Here is a 25,521-nt window from a genome sequence, read left to right as displayed (position 1 = left end):
GGCAGCTCTACGAGCAGTTTTCTTTCTGTTCAGGTATGGCAGCTCTGCGAGCAGTTTTCTTTCTGTTCGCGTATGACAGCTCTACGAGCAGTTTTCTTTCTGTTCGGGTATGACAGCTCTACGAGCAGTTTTCTTTCTGTTCGGGTATGGCAGCTCTACGAGCAGTTTTCTTTCTGTTCAGGTATGGCAGCTCTACAAGCAGTTTTCTTTCTGTTCGGGTATGACAGCTCTAGAAGCAGTTTTATTTCTGTTCGGGTATGACAGCTCTACGAGCAGTTTTATTTCTGTTCGGGTATGACAGCTCTACGAGCAGTCTTCTTTCTGTTCGGGTATGACAGCTCTACGAGCAGTTTTCTTTCTGTTCGGGTATGACAGCTCTACGAGCAGTTTTCTTTCTGTTCGGGTATGACAGAAAGCAAATCTCTCTGAGTCAGTTACTTTTACACTGTACACTGTAGATAATTTGCCAAGCAAACTGGGAGCCTTCATCATAAACTGGAATCCAAGGGGAGAATTGTCTATGTTCAACGCGTATTGGCTTTGTCAATTACAATAGTTTTAGTCTTTCTAAGATGAACGGGTGTGAAATAAGTGATTTAGGATGGGTTGGATTTTATGGTTATCCGGAAATGTGCTCTGGTCACACCTAAACAGCTAAACGCTTGACAAGTTCTGGACAACCTATAAATTGACCCCTTTGTTTTCACCTGGACTATTCCCACATTCGATATTTTCAGACGTATTGAACTATTGGATTCAATTGGTTAATACCCGGTTAATAACCGATTGGTTATTAATCTATTCGTCCTATTTTAATACCAAATACAGACATGACGACCAAAACAAATTTCAGATTTAAATCAACATAATTCTAGGACCATTTAAGTAACATTTTTTTAAGAAATACTATACAGTATAGATTAAAGCTTTTTATTTTTGCTTAATATGTTGTTGGGAAAATACGCCCTATAATGATGTGCCAGACAAGTCTTTGTAACTTCATTATCTTGTTTATGTCTTACTAAAAGGCAAAATAAAACGCATCGGGAGAAGTTGTGCAATACTATGTCATCTGAGGCTTACCGTCATCTAGAGAGTTATCTAAATACTTAATAAATGTTATTTTATTAAGTATTTATTAAATATTTATTTGCAGATATGGAATTGGGTTTGAACAAGGGAATAGTCAATAGGGGTAAAAAGAATGCTTTAAGTTGGGTTATTGAAGAAGATTAATTGAGTAGCGATAAAAATACAGCGTGGATTTAAATTCTTTGGTTATAACATACATGGCTTGGATTGTACGTTGTACATTGTACATTGTACATTGTACATGATGTAAATTGTAGATGAATAATCGACTTTACCTGCTCCGCACTTTATTTGAGATTCTTTTGAAATATGGTATGCAAGAAACTCAAGTAATGCTGTAATCTGATTTCAGAGCATCATTTATTAGCACGTTTTAGCGGCTCTAGCCGCTACAAGGAACACATTTTTCAGTTTATTGAGACGACCAAATAACTTTGTTGGTTATCGTGAGTGTGTTTGATTTGATAGAAAGTCTGTTTCACTGAAACTTTCAGTATTCTCAAAAATGTAGACTTATCTTTCGAATGCGCTTCTTTGCAAATTTAAGTTTAACGTTAGTACTCGAAAAGACATAAGAAGACATAACATACTGATTAATGTTCTATCTTAAAGGTTTCAAAATTTTGGAAAAAAGTAGACTCTACTTCTAATACTGATTATAATTTTTGATTGGATACTTACTCGGATAGTTTATTAAGACCAGCTTGTATCTCCTGTATTGACACGTCACCAGAGTCGTCACTATCGAATAACCGGAAAGAGTGCTCCGCAAACTCCTGAAATCATACTTTTCAAACACAGGGATATATTTAAAACACAAGAACTTGATTTTGGGTTCTTTAAAAAAATCACAGAACTTCAAGCCGCGTTAATGCAAGTTTAATTTACAACAAGTTTATTAGTATAATAAGATAAATGAAAAATGACAGTTCCACAAATGCAACTCACATCTTTGTTGTGGAGAAGTTTGAGGAAGTCCTTCTTCGTAATCTCGAGATCCTCTTCCTTGCCAACAGGCGTTTTCAGGAGCTCTCTGAAATATGTCTCAAACCAGGCTTTTGTTTCTCTCTTCTTGTCTTCTAATACTTTCTGTCTTTCAACTGAAATTAGGTTAATTAGTAGATGATTTAGAGTCCCCATAGTCATAGAGTTAGTATAGAGTCTCTGTAGCTAGTAGACAGTTTTTGGGAGTTCCAAATAATTTCTGATTATTCTGATTTTTTGTAGTTAGTTAGTAGAGTTAGAAACTCTGTAGGTAATGGTAATGTCTAGAAACTGTTGTATCACTCTGTTTCTGTCTGTAGTTAGTAGAGTTAGAAACTCTGTAGGTAATGGTAATGTCTAGAAACTGTTTCTGTCTGTGGTTGTCAATATCATGAGGCTACTGTCCGTACATTATACACCACCCACAAATTATTATTCAAAACTGAAAGAGAAGCTTCCAAAATACCTAAAAGTTAAAGGAACCCTCAGTGAACCACTTCAAGAGTACGAATGTGATGTCATGTGTTACCATAGTTACATGATGTCATGTGTTACCATAGTTACATGTGATACTCAATGTCACGTGTTACCATAGTTACATGTGATACTCAATGTCACGTGTTACCATAGTTACATGTGAGTAGTAAACCCGCGATTGGGTGGCAAGAAGATAGCTGATCAGACTGACGGAATTCAGTCCCTGGACTGGGCCTTAATCCGGTTTAACAGATAAAATTATCGGATCAGGGAATACATGAATAATATGAGTTAAGCTTGGCTCTTTCTCTACACGAGAAATCCTTCTTGATAACAGTCACTGATCTCGTTAATTGCAAGTTTGAACATAATTTGTGTGTTTTAGCAGAAAATATTCCAATCACTAAATCAAGCAAAAAGTTTGAACTGAGATTATTACGTACGGAATCCTTCCACTTCTGCTTTCAGATACTGATTTGAGAACTTTCGAGAATATCCTAGAAGAAGCGGGCTGGCCATAGTGTTTGGTTTTAAGTTTTTGTTGAACATCTTGAAGAAACTTCACTCTCACTTTTCACGATTACAAAAATAAAATTTAGTCTGAAAAATAATATCCCTTTCCGTCAAAGAAGAGTGAAATAAAGAGGCTTATCTGTGAGAAAACATGTTGACTGTTTCGAATAAATAGCAAATAATACTGAAAAGAACAGTTTCGATTGATACAACAAAAGAAAGTGACGAGCGGCGGCACCCCTCTACTTGAAGTAACCATAAAGAACTACGGACAGCAAACTGCTTTTCAGTACATGTGACCGTATGAATGGTTTTATGTATTGTAAGAACTAATTAAATCCAAACGGATTTTGAATAATAAATTAGGAGAACAATACCACATGAGAAACATATGATCTCGGAGCATAGTTGTCTATCTCAGATAGTCACTAGTCTTGCTTCCCTACTATGAGTATGAATGCTCTAACTCGTTGCATAGAATAAAATCTTAATATCATTGTTTGTATATATACAAACATATAGGAGACCTGTTTTGAATGATGAATTGGTGAGATTTTGCCGTATACTATTACGAATGTTGCGATGTCACAGTGTGTATGTGACTGGGGTTCAGCAGCAGAAAAACGCTGGACAGTTTGATGTTTCTGGAAAAAGGTGTAACATTCAAATTGCAGCATCTACTAAGCATAGACCTCGGTCTCGGTCTATAATCCTTATAGAACTGTGAACAGTTGTAGCAATAACTTCTTAGAATGATCAAGTGTTGAGCTGTGAGCTGCTCTACTTGAAAAGTAAATCAAACTATCCTGAATCCGTAGAAATCTCTATTACAGGTATGAGCATTTCTCACGTGCACTCCACTTGAAACTTGCTAGTTCTATGACATGTACGAGTAAACTGTAAAGTAGCACACTACGTTTATCAAACAGAGCAAACTGTTCCGGTTGAGAGAAAAACCCCTAAGTCTACAGACGGTTTCAGGAATATCAGCCAAGAGATTGTGTCCTTTACTTGTTACTTTGTTACACGGCTTGCTTGAACTCGTAAAGCGTGTCTACGTCTTTCAGATTTAAACATTTTACCCCGTTCCATCCCTATCTGCCAGTCTTGTTTCAATTCTCACAATACTAATAACGTACCGTTATGATCTGCAACCTCTTTTCTTTACTCCTTAAATTACGCTGTTTTGGCGGCCGGCAAAGGCCTTGTACCCGATGTGGGGGGTGCGGCGGAGCTCAACATTGGGGGTGGTTGGTGGTAACCTCTGTAAAATCACACTTGCAGTATCAGTGGTGCCTGGGTACTAGTCACCAATAAGGGAAGAAGTTGGCGGGGGAATATCTCCCTTTACCTAAACTTAAAGTAACCTAAAGTAACCTAAAGTAACCGAAAGTAACCTAAAGTAACCTAAAGTTACCTTAAGTAACCTAAAGTAACCTAAAGTAACCTAAAGTAAGTAACTATCTCCCTTTACCCCATGGGAAGGCTCTCGTTTTCGTGTGTGATCTCGATGGGCGCCATCAATTTTGACAGGCGGTACGTTTGTAAAATGGGAAATAAAAGCCGCGCAAATTGGAGAATAAAAACCGTTCGAGATAAGGGGTCGCCTTTATTGTCAGTCAAATTTATACGAACCTCTTCACTTATGTTAATGATACTTTTCTTTTCACAGTGTGCATCCAGTTCAGCTTATCTTTAGTTATGATTTCTTATCTTATAGGAGATAAACTGTACATTGAAATAAATGCGCGACTGATTATATGACCGACCTGTGCAACATTTGTTGTAATTTTTGGCTTAACACAACTTCGCACAATCTCCAATTTCCACTCCCCAGATTTTTGAGGACCTACGCTGTATCTCCACATTCGGAAATATCAGAACTATGAAAGGAAGCTAAAGCCCAGGGGCTGAGAGATCAGTCTAAATTAGGGTCAGTAACGTTTGTTTTAACGTGTTAAGGTATTTAAATGTAACGTTTGCTTATTTAAATGTGCATCAACAAACGATAAACCAACATGAAACGTACAGAAGCTTTCCCGTCGGTAAAGGTCTATGTATACTGGAGTAGACACAACAATGTCCGGAACAGAGGGGTTAGAGATGATATCCGAAAAGTAGGACAAATCGGAGCATTCTGGATTGGCGATGACACGGTTTCTACCAAAGTCACTGTATCGACGGAAAGTTGATCTCAAAAAGTTTCTTGGTTCGATTGATAATCTTCGTAATTTTTTCATCGTCTTTCGGTCTTGAAGTTACTGTGGCTCAAAACTTCGACTAAAATAAGTGGCCCACAATTACAAAAAAAGGTTGACACGCTTCAAAATGAGAGCAGGGCCGTAAAAAGTAACACACAAAAGGTACGAAAGACCAGATGGTCCGGTAAGAAGTAGGTATGTGACGAAGCAAACACTTCCCTGACAGGTTTTAAGAGGACAAGGTCTTCTACAGTAGAGCGAACAGCCGTTACAGATGTTAGGTTCAACACAAAAATGACAATTATTTGATTACCATTATTAACTGTTATTAAGAACTGTTCCCTGAAGGTGACGTTGCATAAAACAGGTTCAAATGGTGCGTCAAAATGTATAAGCCATTGTTACCGGGAACCTTTGATCTTATGCTTCAATTTCACTTTCCTCCTATCAGGATTAAGAATTTCCAGTCAAATATCCAAAAGCTGTCGTTTTTTTCAGGTCTTTTGCCATTTCTTGGCGATAAAACTAAATAATATAAGACCAGTTTGATTACCGTCGTATCAGTTAACTGTTAAGTGTACAGTCTAGTAGCACAAACGGCTCATTGCTTAACTTCGTAATGATAATGTTACTACAAGGAGAGTTACATTGTCAGTTTCCGATTTCAAAACACATTTCACAACCCCCAAATTTAGCAGAGAATGCCAACATCATCCGCGCTGATGGTATTAAACTAACGATTGCGTGCCTTCGTCAGTTTATGCTTATTGCTTATGACAGAAAGAATAAAAATATCGACAGTGAACTTATAGATACGATTAATAAAAAATGGATGAAGTGATATTAATGTTGTATAATATAATGACTAATGAAGAGGGGTCCACCGAATATACCAAGAATAAAGATAGTGTAAATGTGATTGCTCGTCAGAGCATGGAAATATAAACCTGTTGACAAGTAAACAACGGGATATAGAAATGCAATAAGTGATTATCATGAAGCGACTGAAACATGTATATGGTAAAATATTTTGGGGTTTCCATTGGAGTAGGACAGGAATGATGGTGCCGCCAGGGAGGGGTGCCGCCAGGGAGGGGTGCCGCCAGGGGGTGCCGCCAGGGAGGATACAAATGGGGTATACGGTGTCTGAAAACGAGATAAACGAGTTTAAAATGTATCAGTGCAGTAGTACAGTAGGAAACTAGGTAACTATAAACTAAGCGTTTGGAGCAAAGTGTTGATATAGTTGAAATAGAGTGCAACTTATTGAGAATGATATAACTTTATGACGGTTACGTCAAATCGGGAGGCGTATATTATCGATTTCACGCATATAAATTGTTATAAAGTTATGATACGCTCAAATATTTCGTTACACATGCCTGAGATTCACAAGATAAGTAAAGTGAAATTGGGAACAATGGGATTTTTTATTGGCCGCCGGATTCGTCCAAAGTTTAATTTCAATCTGTCGATTTCATCAATCTGTCGAAGTTGCAGGCGAGTGGGTGCATATTTTAAAACAAAGCATAATTAGCAAGGGAGTAGTCTTAAACTATTGGTGTCATTGTATCTTAATTATAATCTTATAGTCATCTTTGAGCGATAAAATTATTGCAGTATTATTCTTTTAATTTTTTCCCAGGAATAATTGAATCTCAGACAGTCAGATTGTTGCATGGAATTAGGGATACCTCTTAGAACCTGTCTAGTGTTGAGTCACATATCATTATAGTTAATTAGTAGTAAAGTAGTAAATAACAGGTTGTAAAGAACAAAGTTTTTATTTTCGGTCCACGAAACGTATGCAGCGGCAAAATATCTTACAACGTTGTCCTTAAACGAATTAAAAATTCAAGATCAACCTGTGAGCGCATGAAACAGAAATGCAACATTACAATTACCACCCGATATCATAATTAATTAACTAATTGATATTTTCATTCCATGTCACTGAAACAAGTTAAATTTGTTAACGATGATTGTTAAGTTAATTCTGATAAGAAAAAGTAAAGGAAAACTAAGGTTACCATTTTCAGTCGCTCTCTGAACAGGAACCTGATCTCGCACATTATACTCGTTTTAATCTGCTCGTGGCACACTCCTCCAACCCCACCCCCAAAATCACTAAAATATTTGAAACAAAAGAGAAGAAATTTGACAAAATATGATTGTTCAGCACCTTTGTTAATGATGCTGGAAGTGGACACCTCGTGCACTAAGCTTTTGGAGTGAACCATTAGTCGTCAGAATACTACTCCTTTATAAATATTAGTGTTATCTACTATCTCTTCAGTAGAAATTTCCGGGAGTATTCCAGAAATCAGTGTCCGGGAGTATTCCAGAAATCAGTGTCCGGGAGTATTCCAGAAATCAGTGTCCGGGAGTATTCCAGAAATCAGTGTCCGGGAGTATTCCAGAAATCAGCTGCAGTCCACAATCCGACCCCTCCGTTTTAGACCTTAATCAAGTCCTGATTAATTCTATTCTACACTCTAAAACTACACAAGTTCTAACACAAATTGAACAGATACGCTAGCGGGAGAAAAACTATTAGAGTATTAACCTGGCCAAATTTGAGGCGGTATTGGGTTGGACGAAGTGAGGAGATGGATAAGGCATGGTTAGACTCTGACTAGGTGAACCCAGGAATATCCCTTGAAGTTCTGTTGAAATGGAAGTGGGCCATCCAGCGGATCACGTGCAACTTAATAAGTTAATATTTCATAGGAACAAAGCTGTGACGGGTAATTGTACGCACTTTACAGGTAGTTAGCATGAAGCTTTCCTGAAGTAACCTGGATATCACGAGTCAGTACAGAAGGTAGGTAACGAGCAGAGAAGCCCAACAAACCAAAACCTTTCCCAGAACCTCTCCAGACCACGTTTCTAACTCGTCAAATAATTGCATTTTGAAACGCAGTGCAAATATCAGCCTGTCAAGAATAATTTCAGGAAAAGTACGTTAACGGGACCATGAGGGACGTGGCCAATTTCTTTAAAATGAGAAATTTAGAAATTATTAGATTATACTCACTACTAGAAATAGAAACACGTTTTCCATTGAGTAGAGTTCCAGGAGGGAGGAACCCAGGTAACAAAGAGGATCTGGAGAGGGAATAGAGTTTGAAATACTCGTTACTCAACAGGTGTATCAACTTGGCTGTCATGATGCTCCGCCTCAGGTGAAAACATGCACAGTGTATAAACAAACTGTAGTTAGAGCACGCGATACTGGAAAAGTTAAGTGAGAAAACACAGTCAGGTGGGGTAGAGGCTGGCTGGCCAATCAGCGAAGAGAATTCCAGCTAATCAGGTTGTAGCAGCACGCACAGGCCCTCAGACAACTCCATATCTTACTACGACACAATTATCTGCTCCTTCTTCAACCACACTTCACTTCCCGTCACAACTGCTTTCAAACTACCCCAGCCATCTCTCAGACAAGTTATAGTCAAAATAAAACGAGTTTTCACAGCCGTAATAGTGTTCGCAATGAGGTCGGGTCGATAAGCGCCGCGCACGTATCACGCTCGTGGTATAAATGACTGTGCTTGTATTCTGCACGTGCGGTGAAGAGCCGCGCACGCATACCGCACGTGGAGGGGGAAAGAAGTTGGTGAGGTTGGCGACCAGGTAGTGTCTGCACCTTCTAATAGAGTGTCGATATTATCACAAGTACCTTGTCAGCAACAGCTCTAATGAGCCTGTCTTCTAACGTCTACTTCACCGCAAAAACTCCTTTCTACCCGAAGACGGAATTGTCCGACCCAACTTATTGGGTGAAATATGCAGTATTAATGTGGCAGTTTGGTGCGAGGAGGCGATTAGACCGTCGCCATGATACGGACTTCTTGCCTGGCTTCTTCTATTGTCATGCTCGGAAATTTCTCGGTGTTTACAAAAACATTGTACGCATGATGTGTGTTTAATATTCTAGAAGAAGTGAAGAAAGGAGAGGTGGCAAACATTCTCTGGTGTCTACAACTCAGCTACTCAGACACTACAACAGCCTGCAGGCCACAGAATTAATATGTGGGTATGAAAATGACTCACAATGATTTGCATCTTTGTCAACCTTGTAGAAATGTGACAGGAGTATCTCCTCTGCAGTGGAGATAGGCACACCGTTTTGTCCAATCACGAGGTCACGTGTCTTCATCACGAGGTCACGTGTCTTCATCAGAGTGTCGGGTGGTGTGGCATCACGTGACTGAGAATGTCCTAAATCATTGCGTTCATTCACGAGTACGACCATCAGCAGCTAGCTTATAGCGCGTTTTGTATCCTCAGATTCTCTGATCAGTTATATACCACGTACTACTGAAACCGTACAATCATAGAAGTTTTACTGAAAATTAACAACAGTTAGGATTCTCAACATGATGTGGAACACTAAGAATGCGAATAACTACAAATTACGTCAAAAGTTACCGAATAACGACCGCCCGCAGCAATAAAAGTAAGTACGTATATCTAGAAATTAGCAACAAAACTATAGAAAAGCGACCAAATGTGCAAATGTGCTGAGTGATTCGTTTATAATAGTTGCCAAATGTTCCGACCAATATTCCGGAACAGTTATGATTGCAATAATTAACGATTGATCAAATATCTCGACACGTCTATCAACCATTTCCTATGTGCATATCTGTTAATTACATCACTGCCACTCAAATTTCCATTTCAATTGATATCTTTTTGTTTGATTGAGTCGTCAATCCGAATACGCTGATTGACTATTCGGATTGAGGATTTGGCAACAAAATTGCAAAACTAGGACACAAACGATCTCAGGATCTAAATTAAGTAAAGCGAATTGACATTTGACTTCCTCGTTCCTGTTATGTACAACTTTCATCTCATTTATCATTATGAGTCAAATTAGATCAGTAGGTACAATAGCTGTACGATAGTTACTACTTACTAGTCACTAGTGATACATTCGAATTTTCATTCACGAATGGTACGATGATTGGGGTATATCAACTGCAGATCATATATTTGTTTTAAACTAATTACAACACTACAAATCTATTACATTTTTTTAGTGCTATGTAACCAGGCGGCAAATTTGAAATGGGTTATGATGGGGTCCGTAGTCCCCACACATAGTATCATGTCCTTGTTTTACTGACTACTTCAATGAAGAACGTACATATAGTTATACTGTAAAACTCGGGATGTCGAACAAACAATTAATCGAATTAACAACTATAATCGCGGCATTTTTTGGGCCCCCAAGTTGCACAGTGCACTGAATCGATATATTTTTGGACGCCAATTCCGATTCACGGCCTCCCTGACAAATCACCGGCGAAAAACTGTTTTGATCACTTTGACAGGGCCATGTAAATTGTAAGGAGGTACGTCAAATTTCTGGTTAGGGTTAGGTTTTCATCAGATAGTGTATGTACTAAGAGCATCAACTTGCGGGTGAACATTTTATGTTTCAAAACCCAACATATTATACATCATTGGAAAGGTCTCATTGAGTAGAATCGTTTGGTACCAAGTTTTGGGCAAATGGCTGTTCCTAACGAAAGTTATAGCCCGTCAAAGTTCCAAAAATGACCATTTAAAAAATGGGGCGGGGCATCGTGTTCTTAAATTTTTTTACGAAATTTTTTTACAGAATATTGTTAATCACATTTTTTTACACAAGATTTGCTGTATGCCGTAATTTTATTTTCCGATATTTGAATCAAAAATAATTTTTATTTGGATTTCAAAGTACGCGCTACGCCGCGCAGTTAGAAATCGCAATAAGGAGATTTAACCAAATTTTTTGTTGCGCCATTTTTATTCTCATATCAAATATGCGCTGATACTTTTCGGTCGAATTTCTTTTTGTTGCCGCTCATAGCAATTAGCTGAGAGCCTCAATGCACACACCGTATATTTAGTTTGATAGTAGTTGTTTTGTTGCACATTGTAATGCAGATGTTACTAAATGATCTTGAGAGGGTATTTAATATAACTGAGTTAGTGTTACTGCGTTTTGGCTGCGATGTGCTGGAGACTACTAGAAACTTGTTCTAGTATAGAATAGCTTAGTGGATCAGGATGTTGCTAAATTAAATCCCTTGTTACACTCGTTTAGTTCTGGACAGGATTTGAACGTTTTACACTTTGAACGTTTTACACTTTTATCAGATCATTTCAATCATGCTTCATACCGAAATTACAATTAACCCATTCAAGCCTTGTATAAACAATAACGGGCAGTATTCTGTGTTAGAAAAAATATATGTACTTCCAATCAAATCGTGCAATTTCCTTGGTACACAGGTGCACATTCTTTGATGCCCGAAATGCATTCCAAGCTCTAGATATCTGCCTTCAATAATGGCCTATAATCACATTTGCCAAAAAACAGCTGCTTTGTAATGCTGGTGTGTCCCACTTAGTTTGATTATCTTAGTTGAGCTGTAATATCGAACTCGAAGACCTGTTTCGTTATTATTTCTTGAAATGCAGGTATTTGAAGGTTTTGAAGCAATTTTTTCAATTAATCTATTTTCCTGGTGTAGAAACAGACCTAACTTGATGTATTTTGTTTATTCTAATTAAAGTATATTTGAATTTAAAATATGAACTTCAAATATCATTATTTCTAGCTGAACCAGAATTTCCTTTGGGACGAGATGCTTTCCGGACAAACATTATTGTATGCTGATATAATAATTAACAACCGATCCTATGGGCTGAAATATGTAAGTACTTTGTTCAAGCTTGATGTGACCTTTTTTATCTTAGTATACTTATGACTGCTTTAGCTCAGCCTTTATAATAAAAGATAACCTCTTACCAAGCGATTGTGGAGAGAAATGACAGTCATATTTACCATTACCATTTTACAACTATTTAACAGTACCACCAACTGACTGTAATTTTCAAGCAAGAATTATTACTGATGAAAACCCATTAAATACCTAAAACTGCGTTGTACAAACACACTTGTTTATTGATAGTTAACATTAAGGATGGTTGATGCCTGTTAAGTTCATTACAGTGGAGTTCCCACTTACGAGTGTTGGCTGAGAGGTGGCGCGCCTGAGAGGTGGCGCGGTGTATGCAGAGTATGATAATGTCAGCCTTACCGCGGACGCGATAATTCAAACGTAATGAAAGCTAATGTCAGCTGCGCCGCAAGGCTGACATTATCATACTCTGCATACACCGCGCCACCTCTCAGGCGCGCCACCTCTCAGTTTACCACTCGTAGGTGGGAACTCCACTGTTATGCTCATCTACTTACCAGTTTATTAACAGCCAATTCTTATCATTGTGACTTTAGCAAGTGGATATTTTCAATGCAACATTTAAACATCGTTTTTAGGCAAGATTGGGCAATTTGGTTTTGATCACTGGATTGATCACCAAAAGTTACTTAATTGAATAATAATTTGAAACTAAATCATTCGAAATCAATGATTGAGTGCCATTGATTGAGTGAAGAAATCAGAGATTAAGTGCCAGGATCATGTATCCGTGCCAGATCTTAAAATGGTCATAACTCGGCTTAGTTGTAAACAACGAACTTGAAGTTATAGGAAAGCACTTCAATTATCAAAACAAGTCCAAATGTGTCTGGAAATTTTGGAGTTCCTAACTCAAAACGTTCTCAATTTATGGTGACAATAGAGAAAAAGAGGGAGTGTACAACCCTATACAATCTCACTAGTGACAATATACCTTTAGAATTTCAGAAATAAGTGCTCTATATTCGTTTCCTCCTTCAAATAGTTGATTTGGTCATTTACTTTTGAAACACTGAGACAGTCTGAGTTCTTTAGCTTTGATCAGTATCTGATGAACGGTGCTAGAGTTTCAAAATGATACTTTGACAGCTCTGGGTTTTTCAGCAGACATATTCCCAATTTGAGCAGCTTCGAAGCGTGGCTTTTCTGCAATTTGTTCAAACACATCACAAATTTGATCGCCAAGTTTCTCTCCTGTATCCTCCTTGAGACTAAAAATGAAGACATTTCTGCAATCTGCTGCGATCTTCTTCAGCTACAACATTCCAAACTACTTTCTTCAAGTTTTCTACCGTGAAAGTGGAGACAGAGCTGGGGGAAGGGTTTCCTCTGCATTTTTTGCTGATTTCTGAGCACTGATGATTTCACTTTTCATTTCCTCTATCTTTTTATTCGTGGAGAATACGCTGATATTAGACAATACCCTAAAACGCATCAAAAAGGTGCTTTACTAGAACGTCCTTGTTTGGTTTCTTGAACTTCTCGAATGTGATATCACTATCTTCATCAAAGTTTATTGTCTTCATTACCTCAACCCAAATACCAAGATCATTAGAAGCATCTGAAAGAGTGAAAGCTGGTCGAAATGTTTACTTGACTACATTAGAGAGTCTAAGTACACATCTTCCATAACGTACTCACAATTGTATAGCACCGGACACAAAGTAGCAGATAAGTCGTCGAATTATAGCAATAAGAGATGCACATGTAAGAAATGTAGTAAATCAAAGTTTTCACTTTTTAGTCCCCGTCGGATCACATGATTTCTCTCATAGAATTGGTTCCCAATTAGTGGTTTTACAGTACCGTCGAGCTAGAATAATGACTCCATATGAGTGTGTTACGTATTGTTAAGCTAGGATCTTAGTATTAAGCAATAAGGTGTCAGAGAGCTAAGAGATGACAGGGAGTGATAGACAAGGTTCGACCGGGATCCCGGTTTAATCCCGGATTTTTTGAAAAACTGAAGTTTAAAGCAAAATTATTTACCAATTAATAAACAAAACACTGTCAGAGTCAAGTGCCAATTTGTTGGTTAAGCTGTGCTTGTGCTTTTTATCAGTTGCGGATACCATATTTTAGTGTAAGTGTTAAGTGCTGGTTTTCTTAGCTATGATCCCGGTCCCAAATCTGGCTGAATCCCGGTCCCGGCGTATACCTGGTTCCGGCACTCCTTTCCAGTCCCGGCCAAAAAAGCAGTCCCGGTCGATCCTTGGTGACAGAAGGGGCGGTAAATAATGTTTTGTTTCTGATATTGGTCAAAGAGCGTACTGTATAGCATTGAACCTACACAGTTTTAGTACCCCTCACTTGAGTACTTGTGAACCATAGTCCATGACCAGTTGACCACTAATTGGGAACCAATTCTGTGCGGAGAGAAACCATGTGATCCGACGGCCAAGGGGACCAAAAAGTGAAAACTCTGATTTACCGCACTATTTATCTTTCCCCAAACTGTACTGTAAGTCGGGGTTTTACTGTATATATTATCACGAAGATCAGCCCAGGCTAGTAATTGCCATCCTGATATTTAAAGTAAATACCATTTTATTTAGAAAATAAGTGCTTACTTTCTATCACCATCTTATAAGTAATACTAGGCAAAATAGTGATACGTATACATATATAGTGCAGAGTGCTACATAGAGATCAATTGTTTCATCTTAAGTTTGTTACGCAGCTTACGCTCATACCTGGTAGTGGTAGTGGTACCAGTAATAGTGATAGATTGCCCGACCCTAATCGTGGGTTTTAATCACGTGCTTCATGCTAATTTTTATAGGTGGTTATCAGCTGTTATGTTCTAAAAATTATAGCGCTCATTGTAAGACGTAGGTTCAATGTTGGTATGGTTTTAATTAAATTAGTTACCCAGAATTTTATTAAGATATTGTAACGTAATAGCTTTTTGAGTTCCGTTATTTTGTTTAAGTGTAATTGTTATTCAAAACATATAATTTCAGGTGTTAAAAGCTTGGAGCAAGACACATTACGATCGATGGCGTTCGCTGACTGATGCATTGCTATTCACTGCTGACTAGCTTATCCTATTGTTGCCTCTAATCAGTGATGAACACCAATTAGAATCAATCGATTTAATTCACAGGATATTACGATTGTTTACAAGGGCCCTAGCACCTGTAGTTTAAGTTATTCGATTCGATTTTTATTAAATAACGCCGTTTTTCTTTTTCTGATCTATTATTAGAGCTGTCAATGTCTTCATCTTATATTTATTGCTGCGATGTTTTACTTTATTTTATATATCAGTTGAGACTAATTAATGAATTTGACAAATTTACAAGTTTTAAATTTTTGATAATATTTGATATTTCGCCATATTTATAAATGTGTTATCAGTAGTCAATAACTAGTACTACACAATATGTAATGTATTTGATTTCTGTTTGTGTGTACAACCACTCCCGTGCATAGTAAAGCAGGCGGAGACTTGCACGTGCACGTGTTAAGAATTTGGAGCTAAATTTCGATCATTTACTGTTGAGTTTAGAGTGTTCTACGAAATAATAGCATGTATCTTCGGTTGTGATTTAAATTTTATGATACGATAAAAATTGATTTCTAGCTTCCTCCCTGTGACAACGGATTTTCTAGTATGTCTTTAGAGTAAAATAAAGGTCGAGACATATTTATATGGTACAAAATTCGGGGATTTTTGGAAAAAATTGGAAAAAATCCCCATATTTTCGTACTGAATTTCTGAAATTTCGTACTGAATTACTGAATTTATGAAAAAAATCCCCATATTTTCGTTCCCCCATAATTTCGATCCCCGCTAATTATGATCCACATAAATATGTCTTGTAAGGTATGATTCACATTCGACACAAAAACCGAGAATGCACTCTGGCATTGTTCGTGCGCTGCTCGGGAGAGCACGTTTCCTTGATTTGTGTAGGGGATTTCACACTTGTGTGAGTTCCCTGGTATTTGGAACATTTTCAGGTGGTTTAATGGTTATATTAGTACTTGTCCCTAACAATTAGAAAAACCGAGTTTCGACATCTTGACCCACTCAGGCCACTCCCAGGGGCCACGCCCACCCCAAAATTACTGAAATCCAGGTCAAATCAAGAATGAGAATCTTTACCCTTGTATGGGTTTTATGTTCCGGGGTATTTGGAACATGTTTAGGATGTTTAATAGTTATTACCTGTCCCAAACCATCAGAAAGACCGAGTTTCGACATCTTGACTCACTCAGGCCACTCCCAGGGGCCTCGCCCACCCCAAAATTACTGAAATCCAGGTCAAATCAAGAATGAGAATCTTTACCCCTGTAGGAGATTTATGTTCCGGGGTATTTGGAACATGATTTGGTGGTTAGATAGGAAGTACTTGACCCCAACAACCAGAGAAACTAATTTTCGACGTCTTGACCCACTCAGGCCACTCCCAGGGACAATTCGAAACTATTTTTAGGGGATTTGAAATCCGTGTCAAATCCCCTAAAAAATCCCCAACAAAATTCAGGGAAACGTCTTCTGCTACGTTACTCGGAATTGTAACGCGCAATTTAACAATTTGTAGACAAAGAAGCGCGCCGCGAACCACGCGGAATATCAATTGTCTCTTCAAATATTTCAAACTCTGTTGACAAAATAAATTGATTGTGACTGTAATAATGGATTAAAAATTACGGCATACAGCAAATCTTGTGTAAAAAAATGTGATAAACAATATGCTGTAAAAAAAATTCGTCAAAAAATTTAAGAACACGATGCCCCGCCCCATTTTTTAAATGGTCATTTTTGGAACTTTGACGGGCTATAACTTTCGCTAGGAACAGCCATTTGCCCAAAACTTGGTACCAAACGACTCTACTCAATGAGACCTTTCCAATGATGTATAATATGTTGGGTTTTGAGACATAAAATGTTCACCCGCAAGTTGATGCTCTTAGTACATACACTAAGATAATCAGATGCTTGATTGAGACTTCCGGTTAGGGTTAGCGTGAAGGTTAGCGTTTTTGTTTTTTGTTAATCCGGCAAAGCCATCTAGAGAACTTATTATATTTAGTCACGTGATAGTATAAACTATGCTCATTCTAATAGTGGTTAAATATTGATCTACAAAAATTAATTAAGTTGTTCAGTTGATCGAGTAGTGAAAATGAGGAAAAAAGATCAAAGTATTCGAAAAGATCAAAGAATTCTTTTAAACTTAAAACATCATTCAAGCTGTTTAAAAACGGCCAATTGAAAATCGAACCACCAAGTTTGCAGCAATTTTTAGTTCCGTCCTTTTAAGCACTACTTTCGAGAAAAGTTGTCCAAAAATCCCGAGTTTACAATTAGTTATCTGGCAGGTTAATTAACGTTCAGTAACAAGCAGATGCAGCAGGAGGTTATTGAAAAACAGAGTAACTTATGAAATTATGAAAGAGGAAACATAAAATAAAGCGAAGCAGCCTATAACTTGAATTACATTTGTCAAAAAATTCCTTCTGACACTACTTACTACAACAATTAGAGAAATTCTTACTTTCGTTTAATAAAAGTAAAACTATCTGAATCGGGTAATGGTAAGAATTGCACCAATCGATATTAAAGAGTATTCAAATAATGTTCTGTAAGCTAAGGTTGTTAGTAAGTATTATATCGACTGTTGTCTGTTGATAGTTTAAGTTAGACTGTTGATAGTTAAGAATACGAAAATTTTAACAAATTATGATGTTTAGTTAGAAATTTTTAGCAATGTTCAGAAGTTAGAACATTAGTTGGAATTAATGTTTATAAAAATTCTTCAAATCGGTTACGTAAAAAACATTCATCTTTGCGTGACATTTAAATTCGCGGTTTTGTTTTTCGGTCAAAAAACGAAAATTTGTGCCACGAAAATATATTTCGTTTATAAGATCGGATGATTTACTGATTTACCACCGGCACCACGACCATAGTTAACATGCAATTTCAACAAGGTAAGCTACTTAAGCAACGTGCTCGAGAAAAGCTTTACAGGTACCAGTGGAGGATGAATAATTAAAATTCCAACAGCATCTTGTTCTCTTCATTGTGCTGATTCCGGGAAGCGTTCGTGTATATCGCTCGAAAATATACACAAAAGTATACTTGTTAGCCTTAAATTTCACCCTCTCAAAAGGTGGTTAGCCTCATTTTCTCATCGAATATTTAAAGCTTATATATTTAAAGCTATATGTTTTAAAGCGAATATTCAAAGCTTAGATCTCGATCAAGTATAATATAATAATAATCACTATGGATTATACTTGCAACTTGGATATCATGGACGTAACACGAGAAAGTTCTTTTTGAAAAGTTGGTAAAATTTGCTAAAATATTAATTACGTAATTAATAAATATGTTAACGACCCAATATTATAACATTGTAATTGTAATAATCAAAGAGACTTACGTCTTTGAATATTACAGCTTCCATAGAAGAATAGCACGGAATTAGGAATATAAATAATTATTTGTAGTTTTTCTGGGCATATATTATTACGACGTACACTCAAGGTAAGGGCTACTAGAATCAAGTACGTTTGCTTTAATCAAGGACAATTTGCGAGTAAAACTTTAAGACAAGACTGTGTTGTGGTAACGTATTGTTTTCATAGGGTGGTGTAAGCTAATGGTCTTAGAATTAAGTAAGATAACAAGTAAAGGTACGTGCACCATAGTTGGTTCGTGCGCACTAAACGCACTTTTAAAACCGCACGCACTTTAATACGCACGAGAAATTCTTAAATTGCCAGAAAACTGCACGTGTTTGAACTAAAGTGTAAAACTACGTCTAAGATGTAGGAATGAAGAATTTATTTTTAAATTTATTTCAAATTATGTGATAACTGATATTTAAGATTCATAAAAGATTTTTAATTTTTTCGTCATGTAAGGCAGACGCACGTAACGCACTTTACCGCACTTAAACGCACGAAAAAACATCACGAACTAAATGCACTTTTCCTGGAAAAGTAACGCACGAATCATGACGTGCACCACTTTTAAAGTTTTAAATAAAAATATTTGTACCAGGCACCTGAATAAGAGTTATTGTGATTACAGATTAAGTTGAACTTGAACCTACAATATCATCGAAAATTGCTCCGTTTTTTCTTCTTTGATTATTTTGATTGCCTCATGGGCGACATCAACATGGTTTAGAACTTACGGGCCAATTTAGACTATAAGCACCATAATATTGGTAATTGTAAAGTCGATGTTGGGTGTTTGCCAATATTTGTCTATAATTCTATAGTCACATTGACACTATGTTAATTGAGACATATTTACGTGCAAGCTATACCTTATATCTTGGATGGAGAATGGAGATGAGATACCAACAAATGAGCAAGGAATCATATATCTAACATGATGATGAATCTAATACAAAGTAGAACCCCATAAAACCACACTTAAGATTCACCCTGCCTAAACATACGGTATATATGCTTATATCATGTATTTTTACTGTTAGTCCCACTTGAGACTTAAGGAATCTTGCGGCCCTATCTGGTTTTGCAGTATCATATATTATGGTGTTTAACAGCTTGTTCAGAACTGTCCTCATCATTCCTCAACAGTTCTTAACAGTTACTGAGTTCTTAAGAAAGGTGTAATTCTGCAGAATTAAAATTAGAGGCGTCGTACTGATGTCCAGATATAAATTAATACAACTTCACAAGCTTCTCAATACTCAGCTCCGAGAATGAGCCCCAAGTCTAAATATATCTTTAATTTGTAGTCTACACGTGCTACAAGTTAAAACTACCTCGTGCACTGTACAGTAAAAGTAAAGCCCCGATTTACCGCGCCCCGATGGCCGATTTACCGTAAACCCCCGATTTACCGCGGCCATTTCTTTCTCCAAATGGGGCTTAACGTACATAATGTACACAAACAAAACTCAGATTTACCGCGGCTGTTTCTTTTTCCCAAACTCCGCGGTAAATTGGAGTTTTACTGTATACTGTTTCAAAATAGGCCTTTTAAAGCACGTGGTTAAACAGTGGTATTTTGTGAATGTTTTAAAAACAATTAGTATTATAATCATATATAAGAAGTTGGTAAGGAATTCTATCATAATGAATGTGATGACACAGTCTAGAAAAACTTGCCAGATTCCCCCGTACACTTTCCCCCTCCATAACCGCTCACTCGATCAATTAAGCGGTATTGACACGTGGGCGCTGTGTGTGTCACGTGGGCGCTGCCAGATTCACCCACGTACACTTTCTCCTTCTCTCACTAACCGCTCAATAACCGCTCAATAACCGCTCACTGATCGATCAATTAAGCGGTTATATTGACAGGCAGTGGCCGGGGAGTTGTCTATTTGTCTTATAGTTGGTACGTTTTCCGAGGCTATTACAGCATAGTTTGCATATGAGAATAGTCACGCCGGGTGAGGCACGGAATGTTTACTAGTGATTAAGATAAATAGAAACAATAGTCCGATAGGGAAAATAGTAAGATGACTTCTTGTAATGAAGCAGAAGTGCAAAAATCTAGGGAGAAGTCGTGTTCCTCAGAAACCTCCAGATCAAGAAAAGTCTCGGCTGACAGCTTGGAAAGCACAGAAACCAACAGAAAACCAGCTGAAACAGCAGGTCCAATTAGATGGGAACAGAGGAACATAAAGAAACATCTTTAACATGGTACCTTACACCTGGATTTGCTAGATTTGGTTAGGAATGTCAACACTTCAAGTCCAGGTCCGGGTACAGATCTATTCTACAAGGGTGTCAGGTTAGTATAATCACGTGCTGGCAATCGTGCCAGCTAATGTTAAACATAGCTAGCTCACAAACTTATCACCCCAATACGAGGGCTTAAGTGCTAGTATATACTCACCTCAATATACTTGTATTGTGGTTAATTAAAAATCTGACAATCAAGGACGAGATCATGTGGACCTATCTGGGGCGGTTTAATAGTCTCAGTGGAAAAGGTAGAAACATCTTCTAGAGGACAATTCAATAAATTATTTGACTGACAGGACAGCGAGATACTTCGTCATCATAGTTGTTTGTTTGCTCATGGATCTGCCACAAGGTTTCTCAGTAGACCAAACAGATAGCTGTTACTGTAGATGTTCCGACAACAAGAGTGCTGCGGCCCACCCGCTCACCTAGTCACTTGCAAGGACAATTCTCTAGAACAAATTTTAGGAATCAGAATTTGGTATCAGGTTTGTGGGGTGTGATCCAATTCAGGTATTCCTTAGTTACAGAATAGCAGAATATATCATAGATTCAGTTATGATTAAGAGGGTGTTGCCAGTATTTACAAGTATTAATTAAAGGTATAGAAAATTAAATAGTCCAACCTCGTAGTGCGCAGTATTGCTTCAACTGTAGAAGATACCACTGGGATGAAATATTCGCGTCCAAGGAAAACATTGCAGTCAGTTTTACCTCTTCAGACACACTTCAGTATATATATCTACTCGTCTCCTTTGTTAGTTCAAAACAACTGTATAGTGTATACAGTATTGCAAAGGGTTCGGTCAACCAACCAATCAAGATAACAAAACTCGTCCGCCGACAAAAAATACCGTCTAACCGAACATTGGTATTCTAATAATGAGTTGCTATTTCATTTCAATGCTCGTTAGGAATTAGGATATTAGTGTTGCATTGACCAATGGAAAATAAATAAGTTTCACCCTGAGCATGGGATAACTAATTACTATTAGAAGCCATTACGAGATTAGCGCTGACGAGGCGCCATTTCAAGGCTCATTTCGTTTTGGAACTGCGTTTTGGAACTGCATGTCATGAATAAAGAGTTGTCATATGCAGAGAAAACAGCTCGTTGTGCCTGAGTAAGGATCGGTTGTAACTGGAAGGGCGGAAGCGAGAAGGTCACTAGCCTCACTGTTGCTTTACATTGTTTATCATTTCTTGATAATGTCACTGCCTTTTTCAAATGGTGTGAACGTCGTAAACTTTCTAAAACTTTTGCCAAAAACTGTTTGAATTTCGACCGTCTAGTTTATTTTAGACATATTTAAACTTGGATCACATGGCATGATTTCTCACGAATTAGTTAATTTTAGATCAACTCTTATAAATGACATAAGCTGTACCATCGACCACGTCCAACCCACTTTCACTCTTATCCCCACCGGTAATTATGACGTGACATTATTCCGAAACTAAAAGCAATCCCTATCAAGCAACCCTGCTTTCGTTCTAGATTCTTCTTTTGACCTTTTAAATTCTAGAAGATTTAGACCAGGAGTGATTATGATACGTACTAGAAACTGCTGACACAATTCCTGCTCAACTATCTTAAAGTGAGTATGTCGGAGATATTTGTTCGACGGAACGAGCCAATTATAGCAAACCTAAGACAAATCGGAAACTAATGTGAATCATAAGACTTGTGTGGCCGGTAATTCAGTGTAACTGTATGGTGTATGCCAACACCCATTTGTATTCCTTCAAGAAACCCTTACGACACGATTCATTTTTTTAAATGCTATTTTTAATTGGGCTGAAGCCTGTAGAATATGTCGCGATATGAGATATCTCAGAGTCAGATAAGTTAACGGGAACTTTGTAGTACTCACCGTCCTGTCGTCTCGATTACCGTCAACAGGTACAAATTTTTAAAATCGAACGTAATTAAATAAATATAGGTAAGTTCCATAGCGTAAAAACCACAAATGTGTGAGACCCGTGTTTGTTTCAAACTTTTTGCTCTGATGAGAAGAGAAAGCTTTTGAGAAGAGAAAGCTTTTGAGGAGAGCAACTCAGAAATGGGCAACTCAGAAATGGGCACCCGACCGTACTGTTATCATTGTGTAGATTATTTGGTTATACGATATCTTTGCCGCATAGGATCAGAGTAGTAAATAATGTGTTTGGTTTCGTTTCGTGTCATTCAGAGTTTCAAATATAGCTCATTTCGATTGACAAATTATGAGCAGAGAGTTTTTTTCAATGCAATTCGCGCGCACACATGAAGTATCGAATAAGAACCGCCCAGATAAAGGCCGATGATTCGAAACTAAATGCTCATTTTCTACCAGAATCATGTATCATAGCTAAATAATGAATGAATAATGAAATATCAGACACTAAACTTTACGTAATGGGCGATGAAAACTGCAGAAGAAACTAAAGGAATACTGAACAGTACTATTATAATCCTACATTACCCAACATGTCAATATCTTATTTCTTATCAGTATCACGCGTACGTCTTATTATTGTTCTTTATTGCTTTATCCTTCTAAACTGTCAGAAGGGCAATCAGTAGTTAAATAAAATGCTGTTATATAATATACATTAGATTATGTAAGGGAGTTATCTTGTCAACATCCCATAGATAGACTACCTTACTCGGGAATATTATAGCGGGTTAATTTATGACTGGGAAAATTAATGACCGGGAAAAATATGGCGGAATTTTCCAAAACCCACCACTTTATCCCAGTCATAATATTCCCGAGTAAGGTAGTTAGGTGATGAATTTGTACGGCGCAATCTAGTATGGTGACGAAGAAAGGTTGATATAAATTTGTAGGTTATCGACGGTGGATATTTTGGAATGAAAATTTCTGGTGGAAAAGTTAATTGTTCCCCAGTTTTGTCGGACTACCAGACTCCAAATTTAACAGAAAGTTGATTGGAGATGGTCTATGAACCCACAAAAACTATTTTACTGTAGTTTTACCATATCTGATTCACGCATAATATTCTTCATCTAAGCTAAGAATCTTGTAATCTTTTTATACGATCCAGCTGCAATCAATTGATAATGAAGCGAATTTTTGATAAAATATCATTTTCTTCGTCCACCTTGCAGACTGTTTAGAAGTGTTGATATCGTACCACTTTCACAGCTGTGAAACCTGAAAAACACCATCAACAGCTCCCCGGCAATGAGGGAAGATGAACATTCTTTTGAAAGTCGAGCTAGGAAGACGCTAAAACGCTTAGAAGGTGGTGCACAAAGTTTGAAGTTGCTACATCAAGATACGACGTTAGATGGAGGCAATCTCATAAAAACATATCTCAAAAAACCAGTGCCATTTCTGTTTTCCTATCCAGAAAGTTGTTGCTAGATATAAGATAAGCTATATTTTCTAGCAAGACGAACAGAAAAGTTGTCGAGGGATTCGTTGAGATTTTCAAGGAAGCGGACTCATGATCTAATTCACGGTGTGCTTAGGGTTCGTAGTGAATTATTGCAGCGTTGCTGTTGTCTACTCTGTATAGTATTTCGTAGTAGGTGTAAATTGCTGTATAACCAAGTTTAATCATAATGTGACCAATACCAGTTGGGACATACAGAGTTGCCATGCTCAACTTAGTTCTAAAGCTACAAATACAATGTTTAGCTATTGCCTATTGGACTGTATTATAACATGTTAAAATAGAGGATTTCCTGGTTTAACTGCGATTCCCAGTTGTGCCCAGGAACTGGGCTATTATTAATATTTCACTATTAAGTAAATGAATACCGCTCATTGTTGACCTGAGTAATTAATTAAATGGATCAAGTTAGACAAGGTGTCATGATTGAAAGCCCCTCGTGAGGGGATTGTCTCTAATGGACTAATTTATTATCTACATCATTATCAGTTTAAAATAAAAACCCCAGTGGGCACTCCTGAAAACATAACTACTAGAAAATATATCAAAACTAAATAGAAAAGTGAGGATAAACATTAAACATAATAACCTGTTTAGTTATAATCACCCTCTGGACGCTTATATTCAGTATTCACTATTCTATAGCAAGTATAGCAGGTCTAAGGGCAGATATTCACGTACATTTATAAGCGGCTTATAAGTTATAACTGTCGAAACGGCTCTGTTCCAGTGGCGTAACATTGCCTGTTGGCGCCCCCCTGCCGAAAAGGCGCCCCACTGTTGGCGCCCCCTCTCCTTTTGGTGCCCCTCCCTAAAATTGAACAGATTAGGCGATTTAAGAGGATACGCCGGTAAAATCTCTAAAAAAGTGTGTATCTAGAGCAAAACGCGCAGCTCAGTTTTGCTAGTACTTTAGTTAAGTTTTCGAAATTTTCCCACATTCAAACGACGATTTGGCGCCCCCCTAAGACGGCGCCCCCCTGCACAGCGGGGTCAGCAGGGCCCTTCGTTACGCCACTGCTCTGTTCATAATGATAAGTGTCACTGTCTGTAATGATAATAATAAATAAATATTCAAACATATGAATAATTATGCCATGTCATTGCGGGCACATTTTACTGTGCAATACCGTGTTTGGTCTCCCGTCAGATTTTACAGACGGAGGCAATAATTTATACGAGTTTATTTTATACGTTATAATTGCTGTACTCAGTTAAGTTTGAAAAGTATTTAATAAAAAAATTGTGAGGGGTCCCCGAGTGTGTAGTCCAATAGCGAATGAGACCGTTACATACTCTGAGTGTTGCGTTGTGGTTCTTCTGCTGCGCGCATCTGTAATTACCACGTGTTGCTACGCGCATCTGTAATTACCACGTGTTGCTGCGCGCATCTGTAA

The 25,521-nt window shown here is 37.6% G+C and overlaps 1 protein-coding gene and 1 long non-coding RNA gene across 15 annotated transcripts in view; one reads left to right on the top strand and one right to left on the bottom strand.

Moving 5' to 3' along the window:
• Positions 1-25,521, bottom strand: part of LOC134820496 (NADPH oxidase 5-like) — a 95,389-nt gene that overhangs the window by 29,104 nt on the left and 40,764 nt on the right. For 13 of the 14 annotated variants that reach the window (XM_063830911.1, XM_063830907.1, XM_063830900.1 and 10 more), the window contains 2 exons: positions 2,041-2,192; positions 1,774-1,868 (listed from right to left, as the gene is read on the bottom strand). Coding sequence is in view for 13 of the 14 variants with exons in the window: in XM_063830907.1 (XP_063686977.1) it covers positions 1,774-1,868; positions 2,041-2,192 (247 nt within the window). In the remaining variant the exon portion in view is untranslated. Of the gene's footprint in view, positions 1-1,773; positions 1,869-2,040; positions 2,193-2,996; positions 3,120-25,521 lie in introns of those variants that run through there. The other variant, XM_063830906.1, reaches the window with a different exon arrangement.
• On the top strand, positions 11,892-15,301 carry LOC134821239 (uncharacterized). The gene is made up of 2 exons (XR_010160998.1): positions 11,892-11,983; positions 14,995-15,301. It is a non-coding gene; the product is annotated as an uncharacterized LOC134821239 (long non-coding RNA).

Source organism: Bolinopsis microptera, chromosome 9 (genome assembly GCF_026151205.1).
Source record: "Bolinopsis microptera isolate Bmic1 chromosome 9, MBARI_Bmic_1.0, whole genome shotgun sequence".
NCBI lineage: Eukaryota > Metazoa > Ctenophora > Tentaculata > Lobata > Bolinopsidae > Bolinopsis > Bolinopsis microptera.
Note: the sequence above shows the minus strand (reverse complement) of the source record. Positions and strands in the feature narration are given on the sequence as shown.